At 45.6% G+C, this 23601-nt stretch overlaps 1 protein-coding gene and 1 long non-coding RNA gene across 9 annotated transcripts in view; one reads left to right on the top strand and one right to left on the bottom strand.

The window, feature by feature from the left end:
• SYTL3 (synaptotagmin like 3) overlaps positions 1 to 20737 on the bottom strand; it is a 95149-nt gene extending 74412 nt beyond the window's left edge. For 2 of the 7 annotated variants that reach the window (XM_086708256.1, XM_025925401.2), the window contains exons 1-4: positions 20356 to 20731; positions 11970 to 12249; positions 9599 to 10230; positions 6359 to 6577 (exon numbers count right to left, since the gene is read on the bottom strand). In XM_086708256.1, the coding sequence (XP_086564382.1) occupies positions 6359 to 6577; positions 9599 to 9708 (329 nt within the window). In that variant the 5' untranslated portion in view covers positions 9709 to 10230; positions 11970 to 12249; positions 20356 to 20731. Of the gene's footprint in view, positions 1 to 6358; positions 6578 to 9598; positions 10231 to 11969; positions 12250 to 19135; positions 19267 to 20355 lie in introns of all 7 variants that reach the window. The other 5 variants (XM_086708258.1, XM_086708260.1, XM_086708257.1 and 2 more) reach the window with 5 other exon arrangements.
• On the top strand, positions 12494 to 21045 carry LOC147581337 (uncharacterized). Of its 2 annotated transcripts, none has more exons than XR_015251696.1 (2): positions 12494 to 18693; positions 20263 to 21045. It is a non-coding gene; the product is annotated as an uncharacterized LOC147581337 (long non-coding RNA). The 2 variants fall into 2 exon arrangements; XR_015251695.1 differs by lacking the exon at positions 12494 to 18693 and adding an exon at positions 18785 to 19220.
• The last annotated feature ends 2556 nt before the right edge of the window (positions 21046 to 23601 follow it).

Here is a 23601-nt window from a genome sequence, read left to right as displayed (position 1 = left end):
GCCTTCATCTTCCTGTCCCCTGGGTTGCCCTGCAGAACGCTGGTCCACTTGGGTATGGCTTTCTTTTGGCAATGGTTCACACCCCATTTCCTACGGTCCAATATCCAAGGTCTTCTCTCTCTCTCTTTTTTAATGTTTATTTATTTTTGAGAGAGAGAGAGAGAGAGCCCAAGCAGGCTCTGTGCTGATACAGGGCTCAACCCCATGAACTGTGAGATCATGACCAGAGCCGAAATCAACAGTTAGACGCTTAACTGGCTGAGCCACCCAGATGCCCCCAAGATCCAAAGTCTTTTGAGTGGCTTTTCTCCCTTCAGGTAGGACGGGGCAGAGATCTAGGAGGGATGGGATTCAGGAGACCAGGGTTTTCATCTAACTGACTCCCTGACCTTGGGCTAACTTTCTTATGTCTCTTAGCCTCTGTTTCTTCACCTGTAAAATTAGAATAATAGTTGAAGCTGCCCCATAAAACTGTTTTAAGGTTTAAATGAAACATGCAGTGTAATGAAATGCTAAACACTCATTCCCACACTGTCCTCTCTCCCTGAGGATGCCTGTCTCCCTCTCTCCCACTGACCCTCTTCCAGAAATACTCCAACCACAGATACTCTGAAAGTCCCCTCGAACCAGCTCAGCCCTCCATCCTCTGAGCTCCTCGTGACCTTTAGCAGCTCTTGGAGAGAAAACCTGCCTGTAGCAGAAACCTCAAAGGTCTCCTGGAACCTCCACAGAACCCCAAGGCACATTCCATAGGCCTTTTGCGCCAATTTGTAAGTTGGTTTTATTTATTTATTTATTTATTTATTTATTTATTTATTTATTTTTTATTTATTTATTTATTTTAATGTTCATTTATTTTTGAGAGAGACAGACAGACAGACAGAATCTGAAGGAGGCTCCAGGTTCCGAGCTGTCAGCACAGAGCCTGACGTGGGGCTCGAACTCACAAACTATGAGATCATGACCTGAGTCAAAGTCAGACACTTAACCAACTGAGCCACCCAGGCACCCCTGGTTTTACTTTTTTAAAACTGCTAGCCTACTCCTTCTTCTTTCTGGATTTAAAAAACCTCCTTCCCTCCTCCTGGTTCCATGATGGATCCACTTCTTCCCAAGGACTGAGTCTCCAGCTGAAGGTGACCCAGGGAGAGGAAAACATGGGGCTCAATCACCCCTCTAGGACCCAGCTCAGTTATGACTGTCAAATACTCTAAAGTTTTACCAGGCTCTGCTTTGGCCCTGAAATAGGATAGCAGGGCAGGGTGACAAAACCAGAGAGAGGACATAGGGCTGCAAAGAAAGGAGAACGAGAAAGTGTGTGTTGTTATAAATTATTTCCTTCTCTCCCCATACAATTTCCTGAGGCAATGGACTCCTAGTAATGCAATTATCTTAGGTATTTTGAAAAGCAACCTTATTTCAAAATAAGGAAGCCAGGGTTTTAGAAATCACACTCTGTGTCCTTAGCGGGTAGAGTTACAAGAGCCAGGACATGACGCCCTCTCGGGTGGAGAGATTTCAACACCGCCGGCTTCCCGGGAGATTGCCTCAGCCTTGTCCTTTTGTTTTGATTTTTAACTTATAGTTAACTATTAGAAGACAAAAAAAAAAAAAAATGCTGAATTTAATCCCTTAGCGGGCAATGTTTACCATTAGACTTCAAATACATATGGCTGATTGAAACGAGGGAAGAAAATCTTAAGACCTTTCCAGACATTCTTTGGAATTGTTTCCCGCTCTCTCTAGAGCCCGGGCCTACGTGAGCACAGTGTGGCCGGCTCACAGCAAATCTCTGTCTTTCCTTCTCAAGGTAAGAAAAGCCTGCAGGGCTTGAGCAGGGAGCACTAGCAAAAGGAGAAAAGAAAAGCCTGAAGGACACTGGCCTCCACAAACCAAGGAGCACATATAAAATGTGCAGACTCAGCTGACTGAAGTCTGATTTCGCAGCTGCCACAGAAGTAAAGGAGCAAAGCAAAAGCTGGTCAAACCACTTCTCTCTGGATGAGGGACTGAAATGAAGCCTCGAGAAGGGACAGGAGGTTTGAGGCGATTAATGGCAGGCGCCCAATAAACACAAGCCTCCAGTTTAGGGGGAGAGAAAACCCTGCCAGCGCACGCACACCGCGTGATCTCTGTCCAGGGCACTCGCACTTCTGCAGCAATATTTAGAAGTTGTTTTCAAATCTCAAAGTCTCCGATGATTCTCCTAGACTCACACCAAGCAAACATTTCTCCCTCCCTCTGCGTTCTGCAATGCCCTCGTGCACGCTGACCCCAGCAGACAGAAACGCCGCCTCTTGAGTTTTCAAGGAATCGATGACCAGTGCGTGCTTGCTTTGAAAAGCGGGAACCCGGGACGCCTGGGTGGTTTGGTCGGTTAAGCGTCCGACTTCGGCTCAGGTCATGATCTCACGGTCTGTGAGTTCAAGCCCCGCGTCGGGCTCTGTGCTGACAGCTCAGAGCCTGGAGCCTGTTTCAGATTCTGTGTTTCCCTCTCTCTCTGACCCTCCCCCGTTCATGCTCTGTCTCTCTCTGTCTCAAAAATAAATAAACGTTAAAAAAAAAAAAAAAAAAGAAAAGCGGGAACCCAAGCCAAACACCCTCTTTATCGTGTTCAAAATGGGTGGTTGAAAATACCAACTCTGTGGCAAAAAATGGTTAAAGACCTTACAACTTCTCTATCATGCATTTCTTCATTTTGAGTATCTGATAGAAGTCAGCTTGCCTCCTTCCAAAAGGCCTTATCTAGAGCTGTGTGGGAATGTGGTGGTGTGGGAAGAACCTGCCTCCGCCCACGGGCACCCCAAATCTGCAGCCTCGTGGAACAGCTCCCTCTGAGGAAGCCCTGAAAGCCGCCTCACCTGCTCCTCCACGGCAAAGGATAAGGAGACCACACCGAGGTGGGTCAGAAGGGCCGAGACTCGGTCTCAACAAAAACCCCGCCCCGGCACAGAGATCCACGACAGGGAGGGATCTTATAATCACGGGCTTTCTCCTAGAGGAGCAAGGGGTTCATGCCCCATGCCAGGAACACCAACCCGTGGGACCTGCCGCAGAGAGATGTGCCCCCGAAAGGTCTGGCTTAGAGAACGATGAGGCCTATGTGCAAAGGGGCATGTGGTCTCACTCCCACGGAGACCCGGGACCAAAGCAAGTGTGAAAAGCGTCAAGACTCTATGTGAAGGAGGTTCATTTGCTAGTATTAAAGCGCCTGTCAGAGGGGCAAGGGGCAGTTGGGACCCTCTCCAGAGACGAGCACCATTTTTGCACTGGCTCTCTACCCTGGTAGTGCAGACGTCGCACTGTCCCACTGCCTGGCTAAGGCCAGCGGGGTGAGAGGTCATGGCGTCCTCCCCCTGCCTTGCTGAAGCCAGTAGGCACGCTCCAACCTCCGCACTCCCCAGCTGCACCACAAAGCCAGCAGGTGCGCACAGCCCACACAGAGGACACCCATTGGTCACCTGGCCCTGGCAGCCAGAGAGCTCGTGTTCCTGGGCACCACGGGACTATAACAATCGTAAAGATGGTTCTTGGTGGGCTGCAAGCCCCAGGGCTGCACAGACAGTAGACTGAAGCACGTCCCCAGTCTCCCCATGAAAAAGATCCATTTACTTGTCCCGGAGCTTTAGCCTAAGGGGCAGACTTCCCGTTTGCCATAAAACTGGAGGTTATGAGCTGTTTCAGGGAACATATGCAGGGAGACACAATCCTTACACTCTCCCCTGGCCTCACTACGGCTCTCTGGTACCTCCTAGGAAGGAGCTTATACACTTGTCTGGAGCCCTGAGTTTTGTAACCTCCACCCAAAGGGCACCTTCAGATCTCCTGGTCTAGAGGCCAGCACAGTTTACGATTGTGGTCCCACAGGACTGGATATGTTTGCATACTTTAAAAGCTGCTGCCTACAGATCTGGCTTCCAATCAGCCTGAAACTAGGTTCTAATAGATCTTTCCTTTTGGAATGCTGACAGGTCTTAGCACACCAACAGAGCCCTATCGAGCATTTGGGGGGTGGGGGGCTCAGTCGGTTAAGCATCCAACTTTGGATCAGGTCATGATCTCACAGCTCATGAGTTTGAGCTCTGCACTGGGCTCTGTGCTGACAGCTCAGAGCCTGGAGCCTGCTTTGGATTCTGTGTCTCCCTCTCTGTCTGTCCCTCCCTCACTCATCCTCTGTGTGTGTGTGTCTCTCTCTCCTTCAAAAATAAATAAACATTAAAAAATTGAAAAAAGAGGAATAAATCAGGCTGCTTTGGCAATCACAAGGGTTGGGGAAGACAAGAAAGAGCTAGGGCAAGGTTGAATGACAAGGTTCATCACCCATACAAGTCCACTCCTTCAAGATGGGGAGAGGTTGCTGTTTGTCCTAATGTATAGAAACATATAGAGAGAGTCAAGCCAAATGAAGACACAGAGAAGTACATTCCAAATGCAAGAAGAAGACGAAATCTCAGAAAAAGGCCTTAATTTAACAGAGATAAAGATAAATCTGTCTGATAAAGAAGTCAAAGTAACGGTCATAAAGATGCTGGGCAGACTCAGGAGAAGACCAGATGAATGTGGTGAGACCATCAACAAAGAGAGAAAAGATCAGCACATGCCAAACAGAAGTCACAGAGCTGAGGCATAACTAAGGGGGTTCACCAGCAGACCAGACGAAGCAGAAGAACAGATCAACAATCTGGAAGACACAGCAGTGGAGCTCACCCAAACAGCAGCAAAGGGAAAAAAAAAAAAAAAATGAAGACAACCTAAGAGCCCCATGGGACAACATCAAGTGGAATAATTAACATTCACATTACAGGATCCAGAAGGAGAAGAGAGAGAAAGGAGCAGAAAATTATTTGAAGAAATAATGGCTGAAAAGTTCCCTAGCCTGGGAAGAAAAACAGCCAGCCAGGTCCAGGAATACCAGAGAGTTCCACGTAAGACGAATCCAATGAGATTGCACCAAGCCCAGTATAATTAAATGTCAAAAGTTAAAGATAAAAAGAGAATCTTAAGAGCAACAAGGAACAAGCGCTACATACAAGGAACCCCCATAAGATGATCAGCAGATTTTTTCATTAGAATTTGCAGGCCAGGAGAGAGTGGGAAAGGAAGTACTGAAAGGAAAAAAACTTCCAACCAAGAATACTCTACCCGGCAAGGTTATCATGCAGAATTGAAGCAGAGATTAAGAGGATGGTAGTAAGATTTACTGTGCCAATCACCTTGCAATGCATACAAATATCTAGACATTATGTTGCACACCTAAAATCAATATAACGTTATATGTCAATTATACCTCAAAAAGATATTTTTAAAAATAACATGAGGCATGTGAGTGGTTCAGTTGGTTGAGCATCCAACTTTTGATTTTGGCTCAGGTCATGATCCCAGGGTCATGGGATTGAGTCCACTTAAGGCTCCACACTGAGCATCAAGCCTGCTCAAGATTCTCTTTCTCTGTCTCTTTCTCTCTCTCTCTCTCTCTCTCTCGGCACCTGGGTGGTTTGGTCAGTTAAGTGTCCAACTCTTGATTTTGGCTCAGGTCATGATCTCACAGTTCATGGGGTCAAGCCCCATGTTGGACTCTGAACTGATAGTGCAGAGCCTGCTTGGGATTCCCTCTCTCCCTCTCTCTGCCCCTCCCCCTGCTCGTGCACTCGCTCCCTCTCTCTCAAAATAAATAAATAAACATTTAAAAAAAATTTCTCTGTCTCTGCCCCTCCCCTGCTCGCGTGTACACACACACACTCTCTTTTTTTTAAAGTTTATTTATCTTAAGAGAGAGGGAGAAAGTGCAAGCCGGGGAGGGGCAGAAAGAGAGGGAGAGAGAAAATCCCAAGCAGGTTCTGCATTGTCAGCACAGAGCCCGATGCGGGGCTTGAACCCATAAACCACAAGATCATAACCTGAGCTGAACTTAGACACTTAACCAACTGAGCCACCCAGGCACCCCTCCTCTTAAATAAACAAATAAATAAATAAATAAATAAATAAATAAATAAATAAATAAAGCTACAAAGAATCACTCTAATATTCCCTAGGTTAAAATTCACTCCACTTTCTCTGAAAGAGATAAATTAAGCTCTGAGAAAACTTCGGCACCTAGTTACAAAATCCAAATGGATCTTAACTCCTGGGTTAGCCCATCCTCAGCTATTACAAACAAACGTTTGCAAATTTATAAATATCTTTTTTATTTAATAAAATTTATTTTTAAATTACTACAATTTCCAAGTCTAGAAAGGTAGCTTTGTATTAAGCACTCTATGAACCTTTGAGGAGGGACAGCTCTCTCTGTCGGGGGTGTGTCTGGGACCATCTCCAGGGCTGAGTCCACGGGAGAAAGTGAACACCCGGGCAATCTCACCTGTCCTCAAAGCACACGGTGCACTTCCAGGCGCGGGTCCTCCGCAGGAAGACTCGGCACTCGGAGCACACGCGGTGGCTGCAGCCCTTGCACACGGCCCCCCGGTTCAGCAGAAGCCCGAGCTGGCACTGGCAGCGTGCACAGGACTTCTCTTTGTATTCCGGGCTCACGCTCCTTGCTCCTTTCCACCTGAGATGCTGCAGGTGCGTCTTCAGTTTCCTGCGACCCAAAGAGTCAAATGATGAGACAGGAGTGAATGGAAGGACAGGTGCGAGGCACACTCCTATGCGGCAAGAGCCCCAACGCTGCTGCTCACAGCATGAGAAGGCAGACGGCGCTTTGGCATCCGACACCCCCAGGCGACAACATGGCCCTGAAAGCGAGGGGTCTCCCTCAACCTTCCAAAAAGAGGCTCAGAGATTTTCTCAACTGTGAAACAGAGATGAGAAAAAGGTGATCTCCCAGGGATGCTGAGAAGACCAAATGGCAAAGCATAACAAATTCCTGGCACAGATGAGTTAGCTACTCACTTTGTTCTAGGCTCATCCCTCCATGCCCAAAGGGCGTCATAACGGTTAGCAAGAACAGTAGGAGAAGAAAACAAAACAAAACAAAGCAAAACAAAACACACATACACACAGAGCATGGCATCAACTTTAATACAGAAGGCATAGAAAGAACTATAAAGATGGAACATACACACTTGCTATTGTCATAAGTTATCCAACACAATTATTCAACTGATGCTATGCTTTTGCTACTGTTTTTGTTTGTTTGTTTTTGTTTTTTTATGGGTGGTCAGTTCACCCCCAATACCTATTTCCCCTAGACCATAGCACAAGTGCAAAGGGACCTTACACTGGACCCCAGAGAGGTGTCATTAACCAGAATACTCTTTTATGAAATGTCTCTGCCACCTACTTTTAGAAGAGAGAAGCCAGTCCCAAAGACATAGCTTACATTCAACTTGCAGGATTTGCCCTACAATCAGGGCAAATGTCCCTTTGTCCCTCTGGAACAAAGCTTCCTTTCCACGGTGTCCATGTTACTTTGTTGATATTCAAAATGACGTTTCTAAATCACTGAAAGACTTCTAATCATCAAAGCCAATTCCATTTTGTTCAGTGTATTCTATTTTTTTTTTTTTTTTTAAATTTTTTTTTCAACGTTTATTTATTTTTGGGACAGAGAGAGACAGAGCATGAACGGGGGAGGGGCAGAGAGAGAGGGAGACACAGAATCGGAAACAGGCTCCAGGCTCCGAGCCATCAGCCCAGAGCCTGACGCGGGGCTCGAACTCACGGACCGCGAGATCGTGACCTGGCTGAAGTCGGACGCTTAACCGACTGTGCCACCCAGGCGCCCCCAGTGTATTCTATTTTTTAGTGGAAGAAAGTATAAGTACATTTAGAGCTTTGGGATAACCGAGGAGTACAGAAAAAACATTGTACCTTTCAGTTAACCAGCAAATTTCTCTCATTTCTCAAGCATTTGGGTGCCCAAAGTTTTATTTTATATGTGCATTCTTCTTGGCAAACTCTGAAAGAGTTCTGTCATTAAAAACAAAACAAAATACAGGGCACCTGGGTGGCTCAGGTGGTTGAACATCTGACTCTTGATTTCAGCTTAGGTCATGATCTCACAGTTCAGGAGACTGAGCCCCACATCAGGCTCTGAGCTAACAGCACAGAGCCTGCTTGGGATTCTCCCTGTCTGTCTGTCTGTCTCTCTCTCTCAAAATAAATAAACTTTAAAAAATGTTTAGTCCCCCCACTCATCCTCTCTCTTTCTCTCTCAAAAATAAATAAACATTAAAAAAATTTTTTTAAAAGAGGCGCCTGGGTGATTCAGTCAGTTAAGCGTCCGACTTTGGCTCTGGTTATGATTTCACGGTTCGTGGGTTCAAACCCCGTGTTGGGCTCTGTGGTGTCAGCCCAGAGCCTGGAGCCTGCTCTTGATTCTGTGTCTCCCTCTTTATCTGCCCCTCTCCCACTCACACTCTGTCTCTCTCTCTCTCTCCAAAATAAATAAACATTAAAAAAAAATTTTTTTAATGTTAAAAACAGGGCACCCTGGGTGGCTCAGTCAGTTAAGCGTCCAACTTCAGCTCAGGTCATGATCTCACGGTTCGTGGGTTCGAGCCCCACGTCGGGCTCTGTGCTGACAGCTCGGAGGAGCCTGGAGCCTGCTTCGGATTCTGTGTCTTCTCTCTCTCTCTCTCTCTCTCTCTGCCCCTCCCCCGCTCACGCTCTGTCTCTCAAGAATAAATAAACATTAGGGGCGCGCCTGGGTGGCTCAGTCAGTTGAACGTCTGACTTCAGCTCAGGTCATGATCTCGTGGTCTGTGAGTTCAAGCCCTGCATCAGGCTCTGTGCTGACAGCTCAGAGCCTGGAGCCTGTTTCGGATTCTGTGTCTCCTCTCTCTCTCTGCCCCTCCCCTGTTCATGCTCTGTCTCTCTCTGTCTCAAAAATAAATAAAACATTAAAAAAAAAATAAAAATAAAATTAAAAAAAGAATAAATAAACATTAAAAAAGTTTAAAAACAAAACAAAATAAAAAAGCCTATTCCATGTACTTATTTTCTAGACTTCATATCCTTTATAAACATTGATAAACAAGGCATCTCCATTTCTAAAGGTGGATCTTGACCGCTATCGGTGGGCAGTTTTGATACGGTGCTTTAGTAAGCGTTAACTACTACCAAACAGCTGGTGCAGCTCCAAGACAGACAAGGAAAGAAACTGCCTATTGCAGATCAGTCAGGGAACTGGCTGAGCAGGTTCATATTTTACACTCCCCTCCCCTCAAAGCCAACTTGTTAGCAAAAGCACACAAAGAAAAAGACGGGGAAGGATTGAACAAGATCTGCCGCAGGATCGCACAACGGAGGCAGCCCTTCCCTGGAGGTCTTTCCCTTGAGAGGTATAGTAGAGGCCTGAACATCTTCCTTTGAATTATTCCCAGGAAGTAGCAAAGCGACAGGCAGCAAACAACACACTTATCACAGAAAGGCATATTTTTAAGTGAATGACAAAAGCAGCCTCCCTCCTCCCTTAGGGAAGCTCAGTCACACGGCCCGGGGCCGGCGGGGCCACCTGGCCTCCACCCCTCACTGGGACGCTTGCGGACGGGACGCCCCGTGGGCAGCAGGGAGCCAGCAGCCAGCCAAGTGGCATCAGGCTGTGCTGTGCGCAGGAAAAGCCCAGCTCCCAGGGAATCGCGGCGTGGGGACAGCATACCGGATCCTCTCCTCCTCGGTGTTTTGAACCGCCTGGTCTCGGTAGAGGACCTGGAGGATGACCTCGCGTTCCAGTTCCTGGAGGGAATTCAGACTGACTTCCCCGGCCATTCCGTCTCTCGTGCGCGGACCCGTGTTGAGTGTCGCTCCACGACCGAGCCCCCTGGCTGGGGGTGGGTGAGCTCAGAGCCTCCAGGAGCGGCTCGGTGGCTTGAAAGCGCTCCCTCTCCTATGTCATTGGCAACTCTTTGGCTTGTGGCTCTTTTTTTTTTTTCCTTTTTAACTGCGTCACGCTCCTCAGGGAGAAGAAAGCCCCAAGAGGCTGTCCCTCAGCTGGACTGGTGGCTCCCAGAGCCTCGGGCCACCGGAAGACCCTTTCCACCGGCCCCGCTGCCGCCTCCGAGGTCCGTCGAAGACAAGAGTCTTATCTCTTTTCTGGGGTCTTGCCAGAGATTGTTATAAATCAGGCAGGGCTCTAAGCAGATAATTTCTGCAAAGCGGAAGTGAGCCCCGGTGGGAGGAAATTTACGAAAGGCGGTGAGAAGAATATCTAGGACGTTTAGAAAATAACCTTCGCCTCCAATGCTTTCAGGTCAGCAGTAATGGTAATTAAAAGCCCAGCCAGGTCAACACCTGTAGAAAAGACAGCAACAAAAGTGGCATCATTTTCCTGGCTTGCGTTCGCCCGCGGCATTATTTCGGAAACACCGAGTGTTCCCCACGGACCCTTGCGCTTTCTGCCACGGCGATAACGTAAGAATTTAACTTTTATTAAATTGGCCTTCTCATGTTTCTCAAGGCCAAAACTTCTAAACTTGAATTGTTCTTTTGTTTTTTTTTTTAACTTTATTTATTTATTTTGAGAGAGAGTATGTGGGAGGGGCAGAGAGCCAGGGGTCAGAGGATCCAAAGCGGGCTCTGTGCTGACAGCAAAGAGCCCAACGTGGGGCTTGAACACACGAACTGCGAGATCATGACCTGAGCCTAAGTCAGACGCTCAACCGACTGAGCCACTCTGAACTTTAATTGTTCTAATAGGAATCCAGTATCTCCATGATTAGAGGCATAAAGGTCCATGATTAATGTACCTCATCCTAACTGACGATACACTAGAAGAACAATGTGCTCAACGCATAGCTATTATTTTTACAATTAACTTCAAAACTCAAAAAAAAAAACCACCTTTTAATCAATTGGGGAGGTGTGAAGGGACATCATCACAACCTCAATATAGCAATTATTTGTTTTTTAATGGTTTTTGTGGACTGCCTTATGCATGGGGTCTCGTTTCTGTTTAATGCTGATTGAAAGGTTCCGTATACATTCTCCCTGCCTTTTCCCACCATTGGTGACACTGGACTCACATGAGCTTCCATTTGTTCCTCTCCCCAACCAAGAAGATGGCATTGAATTGATAAAACACTGGCTAGATGCATATCAGTGAAATGCAGAACGCGTAGATCAAATCAATATACTTTCTGTAAATGCCATTTTGTTATCAAATCTACATGATTTCCTTAGTAATAAGACTTCCTTTTGATGCTTCAGAACCTAAACTCCTTTTGTTGGGCTTCAACAGAAACTCACATTATATTATGATTCATAACAAATCACTGAATAAGAGGTTAATAGCGCCCTAAGGGATCATTTCCTTTTTTTTTTTTTTAGTTTTTTTTTTTAATGTTTATTTTTGAGAGAGACAGAGACAGAATGTGAGTGGGTTAGGGGCAGAGAGGGAGGGAGATACAGAAGCCGAAGCAGGCTCCAGACTCTGAGCTGTCAGCACAGAGCCCAATGCGGGGCTCGAAACTCACAAACCGCGAGATCATGACCTGAGCCCAAGTCGGACGCTCAACCGACTGAGCCACCGAGGCGCCCCAGTAATCATTTTCTTTAAGCAGAGATTCTTATTCTTTTTTTCTTAATCTTTGGTAGTCTAGTGAAGCCTGTGTGCTTAAATGCATAAAATAAAATACATTAATTTACAAAGGGAATCAATTATACTGAAATGTTTTAATATAGGAATATATATGTTCATTGACGCATGAAGTCATGAGTCTAACAACTACTATAATTTCAAAGTAGTGGTGATTATAAATCATATTTTGAGATATCTGTAACATGCCTTGTGGTATGAAAATACCTATGATTTCTACTGGTGACAGTCAACGGGTCCTGCTAGTTCTTCTGTGGTTTGATGCCTATATTCACAATGGAAGGAAATGCTATATTGTAGTTAGAGGTAAATAAATAAAGGTGGAATCCCTTCCCCATCCAAGTTCATGGCCCTGTAGGCTAAGGACCCGTGGCTCAAGGGAGTCTAGATTTGTCATTTCCTCTGTCATGAGACAAAGTTAAAATACATTGCTCACCCAAATGCACTGGTTGCATGACAAATAAGGGTGTCGCAGAGCTCTGCAAAGGCGCACACTTGGCCTCTAGTCTTCAGTAAGGTTCTCGCCAGCGCCTGCTCTCAAAAGGCATCTGATCTAGATGGTGGGAAAATGACAAATCAACAAGGACTCTGGGCTCTGGCCCAGCCTGGCTGGTAATCGCTGCATGGCTGTGGCAAAGCCTCGATTCTCCTTGGTCCCCACTTTCCAGGTGAATGGATGGAACTTGTAGATCTTAGTTCCCCGAGGATCTGAATTTCTGGAAAAGAGGAAAGTACTGTGGAATAAAGTATCATCAAGTGACAAGTGGTGAGGCGCAAATTGGCCCAATAAGTCACCAACCTTATGAGCCTATTTCTTCTCAACTTGCCCCTTGGTTCTTCTTTCTTTCATCTTATTTCTAATCATTAACCATACCATTGGAGCAAGAACTATATCAGTGGTCTGATTCTCAAGTCTTTAAATTTTATTTATTTGGTGGGGGAAGGGGCAGAGAGAGAGATAGAGGGATAGAGGGAGAGAGAGAGAGAGAGAGAGAATCCCAAGCAGGCTCTGCATGGTCAATACAGAGCCCAACATGAGGCCCGAACTCACCAACCATGAGAGCATGACCTGAGCCAAAATCAAGAGTCAGACGTTTAACCGACTGAGCCACCCAGACGCCCCTCAAGTCTTTCAAATGAAGAGGTTTGCACTTGGCTCAAAACACATGATTTGTGTGCACTGAGCTTTCTTTTCAGGTGGTTTTTGTACTCCACCCTCTAGCTCTGGTCGTGCAGTGCTAGGCTAGAAATGACATGACCAATGAACTCACTGGGGGAATCCTGGAACATGTAAATGTTCACTCGTTCAGATGGCAGGGTTTTACAGAAATACACGATACAATTATCATTTAACAACACTCCTCATCCTCTATCCAATCCATGGCTGTGGGCCTCCAGTGGGAAGTGCCCTTTTCATGGATGAGAGGGAGCTAACCCTCCCCTCAGTGGCCATTCACTCCTGGCTATAGAAAAGTAAAATTCAGTTTGTTTCTAGGATCCATCCATCCATCCATCCACCCATCCACCCATCCAGCAAATACTTACTGAGCACCTGCCAAGTGCCAACACTGTTCAAGTGCTTAGAGCACATGATGTGATTGGTGATTTACATCCTATCCCCTGTCTAACAAGAATATGATGCTACTTACAATAAAAACACAGAGGACAATTAAGATAAAGTCAGAGACATATCAGCAGTCAGAGTGGCAAGAGGAGATCATTCTAGCAGGAACCTGCAGTGAAACAGTCATTGTACTTGAGCATGGACGTATTTCTGACCTTCTTCTTAGTAGCAAGACAAAACCAAATACAGAAACAAAACAAAAGAAAAATCAAGGTGGTATAAGGGCACCTGGCTGACTCAGTCGGTAGAGCATGTGACTCTTGATCTTGGGATTGAGAGTTCAAGGACCCCATTGGGTGTAGAGATTACGTAAAATTCAAATCTTAAAAAAAAATCAAGGTGGAGTATATCATTCTGATAAACTGAAAGAACACAAGAAGGACATCCTTGAGGTATAAAGGGCATAGACTAAGAAAACAATCAATTATTTGAGCAGCGGTTTGGCAGAAAGTAGCAAAGTTGTGCTTGAGGTATCGTTACTATATCGGTTTTAAAGCTAAGAATATAGAACCAAATCACAATTCATTGAATGCATTTCAAATAGAGAGCCAAACGTGGTGGTTTCTGGTATTCTAAATTGATTCTGGCATAAGCTTAGAACACTAGAGGTGTAGGTGTTCTGTATCCATCCCACTGTGTTTTTTTATCCTTGACTTCCAGAAATTTGATTCTAACTTCTGTAAACCTCAGTCACACAAGCACTTGGCTAATATTTATTAGGAGTAAAGCCTTCTATTGTTAGATGGAAATGTGCTTTTTTTCTTTGACCTGAAGGATCTGTCTCCAGAGCCTGTCTAACCAAGGGGTGACTTTTGAAGTGATGCCCTCAGCACTGCAGAGAGCATCACTCCAGAGTCATAAATCGGTACTGTTCATAGGGCATCACCCCAGGATCAGTCACATCAAGATTTAACAGAAGTGGAGGAAGATGTTTTCTCTTTGGTCTCCAGTGTCCTCCTAGTGTCCTGCCTAGCCTGGTGGCTTGGATTTTCCATGTAACAGGTTTGAGCCATGGTTGCTTCATGGTTGTTTCCTAGGACTCATTCAGGATTTTCAGTGGGGGCAGTAACACCCTTACATCTTTAGAAATTTGTGGGGTGCTTCTGGTTGGCAGAGTGACAAAGAACTGTCTCGCACTCCCATGCAAATGTTGACTATCTTACCAGACCATGTAATTGGGGAAAAATTACAATTATCTGATAAAATTTAACTCTTTTATAAACACAGAGTATATCTTCAAGGTTTTTAATATGTTCTGAATTTTCCAGATTGCGAATTACAATATATTTCATATAATGAGTAAGCATTGAATTTCATAGTTTTAAAAACCACTGAATTAGAAGATCCAACAATTTCTAAGGTCACTTACAAATTAAATTGTATAATTCTCTTGTTCATGTTGCAACACATTATTGGGTTTGTAGGAGAATGGGGTAAGGGAAATACAGAATTGGTTGGTGGTGGTGGTGGTTTTGTGTTTTGGTCTGGGGACTTTAGTTTGTGAATTTGCACATGTAATTTCAGGTCTGATTTCCAGGTTATAATTGAGAGCTCAGAGTTCTTCTTTCAAGATGCAAATTATTTGAATTATTTCAGCTGCATTTTTTTCCCATCCTCTTGAAGAGAAGTTCTGGGGCTCTTTCTGCACTGGGATTTGAATTCTTAGTTTTGTGTCAACTGCTAACTTGAAGATTCTACTCTGTGACCCATTTTGCAAATCACTCCACAATGATTCACTAAAACTGTTCTTAGCTCATGCTCTATTTCTGCAAGACAAAGCGCCCCCAGAACCGTGGTAACAATTCATTTTTAATTTTTAAAGTTGCTTGTGGTTTTTAGCGAACTTCCCAGTCAGTAAGCAGCACAGGCCCATGGTAAACACCCAGAAAGCCAGAGAGAATCTCAACCACCTCCTGGCGTTAGCAGGGGGAGGTACACCTTTACAGATTCTAGTCCCCTGTAGTAGAAACCATGCTGGAGTATGTTTCATAGTCTTTGAAACACGGATAAAACAAACCTACTTCTCTTGTGGATGTTTTGATTGATGCGATGTTTTGGAGTAGAACACGGAGGTAGTAAAAGAAATACATGAAATCTATCAAAATCCGTTTGCGTGCTCCTTGCACTGTGCTACGTGTTACTGTCTAGGATGACAGAGTAAGAGAGGAGAGTAACATCTGTAACCCTCACAAGGTGTCTTCGTGGCAAAGTGGAGACCCACCGAGCCTGGGGGACGAGGAGGAGCTGGTCTGAGGCATGGAGAGGGCATCTCTCAGGTGGGAACAGTATATTTACCAACCCTGAGGCGGAAGTGTGACATTCTTCCTCCAGCATGGGAGTCCAGCTTCTCCACAGCCTATAAACAAATTCCGAAGCACGAACATGGCCTTCCTGACATCCCCAGATCTGGGGTATTCCTACTTCTGCATCCTCACTCCCACTAAGTGCTCCACTGCTCCCATAGTGGACTCCTTCGAGACTATTCCCTCGAGCCCATCGGGCCCTTTTTCTTTTCTGTGCATTGATTGGCATCTACTCTTCCCTCCGTCGACCAAAATCTAAATTACTCAGAGACAGTGAGGGAACAGTCAGGAAAGCAGGCTTGGAGCTGACTATGTGGGCGAGTAGCTCAGCTCTGCCTCTCACTAACTGCTGAGATGCTGGACAAGTTACATAAACCCACTGAGATTTAACTTCCTTGTCTATACAGAGAACGACCGTGCCTACTTCATAGAGTAGTTGTGAGGATTAACTGTGTTGCTACCTATCGAGCACTTAGATCACAGTGGCAAGCACATAATAAGCAGTTGATAAATGTTCACTGTAATTACTAGCGGTAGTGACAGTATCACCATCATCATTTTTAATCTTTCAAGGTCCGGCTTAATTGCTACCCAATTTTCCTTATTTGCAATCGAAGGTAATCACTCCTTCTTCATTATAACACCTTTCCACTTCATATATTTCTCTATTGGGACGCTGACTTCATGCTGGCTTGTAGTCAAGAATCCTTTCTAGTGGTGACATTGAGTTTTAGTGATCCCTCACCACCCAGCAAGTAGTATTTGGCATGTGTTGAGAAACCCAGTAAATATTGTGCCACGCGGGTTTGCTTGCAAAGCAGGAAGCACAAATTCAAGTCGAGTAGGAAGTAAGGAGAGTCAGGTGGGCAAGCACCCAATTCTGAAAGCTTCAGCCTTCAGAAATGTGAAAAGCACAGGAGAATCGGAGTCATTTCAGAATTTGAGAAGCATACTAACAAGCGTTTTAACGATCTCATGCAGAAATTCACAGCCCCACAGCCGGAGAGATGAAATCTCCCAGATCCATTTTTCTGAGATGCTCCTTTTTCAGTCACTCTCTCACCCACCTGACATATTCTTAAATTGTATTTATTTTGTCCCAAGCAAAGAAGCCAGGCTCCGTTTTCATCCATGGGATGTCCCAACCTCCTTTCTCCACTGCACGTTTGTAATTTTGCAACCGTGACTGCCTTGGCTTTACAGCACTCCCCCACCTGTCCGTTTGTACGTAACAATTAAAACATAAAACCAACCAAACTGTACCATCTCCACATCAGTGGGGATACAGGGCGATCTGAGATCAAACCCAATTCCAGGGCATAGCCACGTGCTCTCGGGCCAGTTGTTCAATCTCTGCAGCACCCCCCTTCCTTCTCTGCCTCCTCTGTGACCTCCTCTGTGACCCTGCTTCACAGGGTGGATTTGGGGATGAAATAAATCACCCAGGTGGAGACCTAGAGCAATGGCTGGAACGAAGCAAGCAACGCTCAAACATTCCTCCCTGCAATCCGTCCCCCACGTAGGAAACCCCCAAAGTAGGAGAAGAAGCCGTTTCTCGGGGACCGATAGGGACAGAGGCAGCGGGGTCCCCTCCTAAACGCAGCATGGTACTTCAATCCATGTATTTCCATTTTGTCTGTATCCAGTCAGGCTGCATCCTGGTGCAACTCTGGCCTCCAGACAAACACAGCTGGGTTATGGTGTTGGGGGGCATGGGTTCAACAACATGGGTCTCCAGGCCTTCTGTGTGCCAAGCATATGCCAGGTATTAAGGATGTACAATAAGGAAGACCCAATTCCTGCATTCAAGAAGTTCACATTCCAGCCAGAAAATTTACTTGCAAGCAAATAAATTATAACACGGTGGGTTGAGTGTAAAGACGCCAGAATCTATCAACAGTAGCCAAGTTACGGAAAGAGTCCAAATGTCCACTGATGGATGAATGAATAAAGAAGATGTGGTGTATATTTACAATGGAATATTACTCGGCGATCAAAAAGAATGAAATCTTGCCATTTGCAACAACATGGATGGAACTAGCGGGTATAATGCTAAGCGAAATAGTCAGAAAGAGAAATATCACACGATTCCACTCATATGTGCAATTTAAGAAACAAAACAGATGAACATAGGGGAAGGGAAGGAAAAATAAGATAAAAACAGACAGGGAGGCAAACTATAAGAGACTCTTTTTTTTGAAAGAGAGAGAGAATGGGGAAGGGGCAGGGAGAGAAGGGGACAGAGGATCTGCAAATGGGCTCTGTGCTGACAGCAACTAGCCCAGTGCGGGGTTTGAACTCACAACCCATGAGATCATGGCCTGAGCTGCAGTCGGACGCTTAACTGACTGAGCCACCCAGGTGCCTGCCCCATGAGAGAGACTCTTAAATACAGGGAACAAACTGAGGGGTGCTGGAGGGGTGCTGGGTGGGGAGCACAGGCTAAATGGTGATGAGCACTGGGCGCTGTGTATAAACGATGAATCACTAAATTCTACTCCTAAAGCCATTATTACACTACATGTTAACTAACTTGGCTTTAAATAAAATTTTAAAAATCAAATAAAAAAACGGAATTCTGGAAATGGTCCTTGAGTTAAAAAATAATAATAAAGTGCAAGAAGCTACAGAGCAGGAGAATGCCCGGAGGAAGGTGGGATTCTCCTTATGGAGGAAGCAGAGATGGCTGGGGGAGGGGGGACAACCCTGTGGGCCAAACATGTGGGGACAACCTTGCCGCGGGGACAAAACAGTCAATGGTGTGTTGAAATGCTTCCTGCTTTCCTTCCTCGGCCTCACAGCAAAGCTGGCCTGGCTTTTAGACCTGACAAGGGGGAGGCACGAGAATCACGGAACTGAAGCAAAAACGAGGACAGGAAAGGAGACGTTCTTTGCTTGCCGGCAGGTGTCCCCGGTCCTTTCACCCGATCCCGTGTCACCTCTGAGCAGCTGGTCATCAGATCCTAGGCAGGAAAGCTCCCCCGCCCGACCGTGATGCAGGGGACGGGGACAGTGGAAATGCGGCAAACCGCAGGGGCGTGCGTGCGCGTGGCCGGACGGTCGGCGCTGCCGGGATGTTCGAGGGCAACTACAGAATGTTCTCAAAGCCCGAAAGCCACAGCCGCGCAACGGCGGGTCGTTTCGGGGGGCCTCAGCCTCCGCCGCTCTGCTGCTACCACAGCTGTTTCCTGGAAGGGCCGCAGTCTGAGAACACGGCCCCAGCACTCTGCCTGGTACGCGGGGGGGACTGAGCGTGGGGACGCTGACCCCCAAACTTCACCCGAAGCGCCGTCCCTTGGCACAGCCACGGAGGACACCGGTCCACGTAAGGCAGGAGGTGGGCGAATAACAGCTCTTGCCTCCGTGGTTCCGGCCCAAACGGGGCCGGTTCGTTTTTACAAAGGCCAGGTGACGCGCATGCGTGTCCACCAGAAAGCCCGACAGGGGAACGGAGGGGCGTGTCTACGGATCCTTCGCCTCCCTGGTCCCTTAACCAGACGTGCGTTTTCCGGGAAGCTGGTGAAGCTCACGCTTTGGCGTCCCTCACTCACGTGGCCCCGACCTCGTGTTGCATTCGTTCTTTTAAAAAAGTCTCCACAAGTTGTATGCGCTTCAAGTCCTTACGGTAGGAAGTTGCGCATACATGGGCTTAACTCAAGAAGACGCAAAGCCCACCTGACATGGGAGAAAGGGAAATGAGCCTTTGTCCTGAAAGGTCGCTGCAGTTCACTGCTGATTCTACCGGTTCTTTCTCGTTCAGGTAGGTATCTTGCCACGAGAAAACCCCAAAAGTTGAGATCACGGTGCTAGGCGTATAACACGCAGTTGATAAACGTTCGTTTTAGAATCAAAGTTAAACACTGAAATAGAAACCCACAACTTCCAAGGCTTACACTTGACCTCTTCTCAAGGAAGAGTGAAGAAATGAGAATTAAAATTATTACCTTGTCACAGACACTGCTCATAATTGTCGTTATACTTTTTGTTGGACCAAAAGCAACTGTTCATTTAGCACTTGGGGCCAGTCTGACAAGGGCTCTGCATACATTACCTCTACCTTCATTACAACACTATGAAGTAAGTACACCCATTTCACAGATGAGGAGTGTGAGGCTGGGAGCGATTAAGTAATTTACCTAAAATCACACTCCAATTTGGGTCTGTTGAACTTCAAAGCCTTATGCTTTATTTAGGCAGAAAAGTTCAGAAGCTAGAGTCTCCCGTTCAGCTAAGTCTTCAGTCTTAGCCGAATAATCTTTTTCTTAACATCGATTCTAACTTCATAGTGGATCCTTAATACCTAACGCACATGTCTCCCTCATCATCTCTCCTCTTGCCAAGAAATGCATTTGGAAGTGAAGGCAGCTTACCCGAAAGAAGTTAAAATTAGACCCCGGCTAACTGACTTTCTTTTTTATTTTTAAAAGTATATTTATGTTCTATCTCCAAACTAGAGGTTATGGGTGATGGAAACAATCTGAATCTATGAATCCACAGCAAGGCAATAATAAACTGTATGTACACTAATTTACAAGCCACAGAAGAAGTCCAACATATGCAATAACCACAGTACGAAAACAATATAAATACAATCAAAACCAGCACCACCTTAAAAAAAATTCACACCATATAACTTTTAGATAGAGTTGTTTGGTTTGGTGTGGTTTTCAACTAACTCTCAAGTATTTCCTCCATTCCATTTAAATCATTATTACCCTACCGTTTTAAGTGTATGCTATTCAATAAAATTAGAAGTCATCCTCTGGCTAATTTATCACTGTTTTTGTCTCCCACCTTCTCAGTGTCATTAATTTAGGAAAAGTTACAATTACCATACTCTCTACCCACCTCACTCTCAGCACAACCTCCCCACATGGCTGGATGTGGATACTCACCTACCTTGGCATCTGCTTCAAGAGAGGAGACAGGGGGGCCTGTTCTGGAGAGAAGGAAGTCAACTTTTCTTCACTTTGGAACAACTGACGCATTTCTCTTTCCTTCCTGTCGGGCCAGTGCTGAAGCGGGGCAGCGTCTGCGCCCGCCCAGACAGCTTCTGTGGTTGCCCCCACATCATCAAGGACCTCAGGAGCGAGGCCACCCAAAGCCACACCCAGGGGCTCTTGTAGGCCAACAGTCCATGGTCTTCAGCTGGAGGACAGATGAAGCTGACGTTCCTGAAACTTTCACCCCTACCAGGGAAACCCCAAGACAGACTAGAGGCTTCAAATATTCAAACGTTTTCACATTTGCAAGGGGTTTCACACTGACCTCGAGTGTAAATGACTGATCACATTGTGAAGAATGGTTACAAACGCAAGAATAACAAGACTGGCATAAGCTTTGGAGGGGGGAGGGTGCACCGCGGGGCGGGGGCAGGGGATTTCACTGAGGTATCCCATACAAATAGAATACGATAAAATCACAAGCGGGGGGAACACACCCCTATCAAGAAACTACAACAGCACCCCGGAAGCCCCTTTGCCTTTCCAGTTACTACCTTCTCTCCAAAGATAACCATTTTCCTGATCTCTAACACCACTGAGTCGCTTTCCTGTTTTTGCACTTTGTGTCAATGAACGTATGTAATATGTTCTGCGTCTGGCTTCTTTTGTTCAGCATGCTTGAGGTTCAACCGTACTATTGCAGGTGTTGGAGAAAACAGAACTCCGTGCTTTGGAGACAAAACATAATGCCAAGACAGAGTTCGGGATGGAGAGGAACCACAGCTTTAGTGCTTTGTGGGCCCGGGAGGCTGCTGCAGGCTGAGGCTTTCAAGAACCTGCAAGCCCGCCTGGAGGAGGAGTGGGGAGGGTGTAGGGAAATGCGGGATGGGGCCGGTTTCCACAGGAATAGGATACTTTCTGCCAGCCTCTTCAGTCGAGTTTTCAGGGTGGTGCTGGGTTCCTGAAACAAAAGGCTGACGAGGCAGGAGGTGAGGTTTTGCCAAAGAGAGGAAAAAGGTGACTTTAAAATCAAGCTTCTCTGAAGCATTAGTGCAGCCATTTTGATTTTTTGTTCAACTTTATGCTTTTAAGGGGTTTCACATGTGGTCATAGTTTACTCATTCTCGTTGTGGTATTATATCATATGAATACATAACAAGCTTATCTATAGCACTAGCGATGGCCATTTGTGCGATCCGTCATTTGGGCTGGTCTGAACAGAGCTGTTACGAACATTCTGGTATAGTGTCTGGGCGAATTCTTGTCCGTGTTTCTGTTGGCTATGTGCCCAGATATGGAACGTTCAACACTAGTAGCTGCTGCCAGTCTTTCAAAGTGGTTATGCTAATTTGCACACCTATCAGAAACATGTTCCCCCAACACTTACTATTTGCCTTTCTTATTTTATCCATGCTGGTCAGTGTGTGTTGGAATCACATTCTGGTTTTGATTTTCATTCCCCCGATATTTAAGGCAGCTGAGCAATTTGAACGTTATTTTATCGGTTTATTCATCATTTAGCTAGCTACTTTGATGCAGGGCCTGCTCAAGTCTTTTGCCTATTTTACGATTGGGTTATCTGTCTTTCTGTGATTGATTTATAGAAGTTCTTTATATATTCAGGATATGAGTCCTTTGTCAGGTATTTACATTACATGTATCTTCTCCTACTCTGTGGACTTGTTTTTCCATTCCCTTAGTGGGCTCTTTTGAGGGTCTCAGACTCACCTTTGGGGGTGAAGTAGTGTGAACTCTAACTGAATGATCAGGCAAGTCAGATGATCCCTGAAAATAAGGTGCACTGTGTGGCCTTGGGAGTCACTGGATACCTCTGAACACTACTGGGCCTCAGTTTCCTCAACTGTAAATGAGGTTCACTTTGATCATCCCTCCGGCTCCTCAGTTCTGAAATCTCATTCTTCTGTGGCCTGAGGATGATGACCTGAGATGGTACATTCCATCACGGGAGGAGCAGGGCTGGGAGGGTGGGTGGTAACGGGCTGTGAAGGGTAGTGGGCTGCGACAAGAGGCAAGAGTGAATTAAGAGGGCAAGCTCTGGGGTGAGACAGACAGATCAAAGTGACCTTGAGCAAACCATCTGGCCTTCCAGAGCCATTTCCTGGTGAAGGCCACAGGCTTCCCTCTTCGTTTTACAGTTCATTCTGTTCATTCACAGATATTTATTATGTATTTGTTATATCAGGCCCTGCCATAGTGACTGTGGTTGAGGACCCCTGGCCTAAGAAGATCTTTAGTAAATAATAGTTTAATAGTAATTTTACTATTTGTAGCATAAGACATTAAGTGAATCCATTTAGGAATATTTGGAAGAAAATGTTTTTGGAATGAGGGTATCCTATGATATTTATTTCCAAAGTAGGTGTATTACTTAGCTAGGGGCTGCTGTAACAAATACTTGTGTGGCTTAAACAACAGAAATTCATCTTCTCATAATTCTGGAGTCTAGAAGTTCAAGGTCAAGGTTTTGGTAGGATTGGTTTTTTTCTGGAAGCCTCTATCCTTGGCCTGTAGTTGGCCGTGTTGTCTTTGTGTCTTCACAAGAGCTCTCTGTGCCTGTGTCCTAATTTCTTCTTTTCTTTAATGTGTTTTATTTATTTTTGAGAGAGAGAGTGAGAGAGCAAGAAAGAATGCTCAAGTTGGGTAGGGGCACAGAGACGGGACAGAAGATCCACAGCAGGCTCTGCACTGACAGCAGGGATGGAACTCACAAACAGTGAGATCGTGACCTGAGCCAAAGTCAGACACTCAACTGACTGAGCCACCCAGGCACCCCTAATCTCTTCTTCTTAAAAGGACACAGTCATATTGGATTAAGGCCCACCCATATGACCTCATTTTAACTTGACTACTTATTTAAGGACCCCACCTCCAAATATACCTTATTTCCAAATACAGAATGTCACATTCTGAGGTACTGGGGGATTAGGGCTTCAACATGTGATTTTGAGGAAGGACACTTCAGACCATCACAGCAGGATATAGTAAGAAAATACTAGAACTTCTATTTATATTTAATTTTTAAAGCTAAAACCTAGACTTGATGGATGTTTAATGAATGGATCCACCATTGAATATATCACCAGGGGAATAAACATAACTTTGAGATACAAGATCAAAAATTGTTCCTGCTAGGGGGGCAAAATTAAAGAAGTCTGGAGACCACTGGCCTAAGGCCTT

Source organism: Puma concolor, chromosome B2, assembly GCF_028749965.1.
Source record: "Puma concolor isolate L17-30 chromosome B2, mPumCon1.1.hap2, whole genome shotgun sequence".
NCBI classification, from domain to species: domain Eukaryota; kingdom Metazoa; phylum Chordata; class Mammalia; order Carnivora; family Felidae; genus Puma; species Puma concolor.
This window is presented reverse-complemented; position numbering and strand designations above follow the sequence as displayed.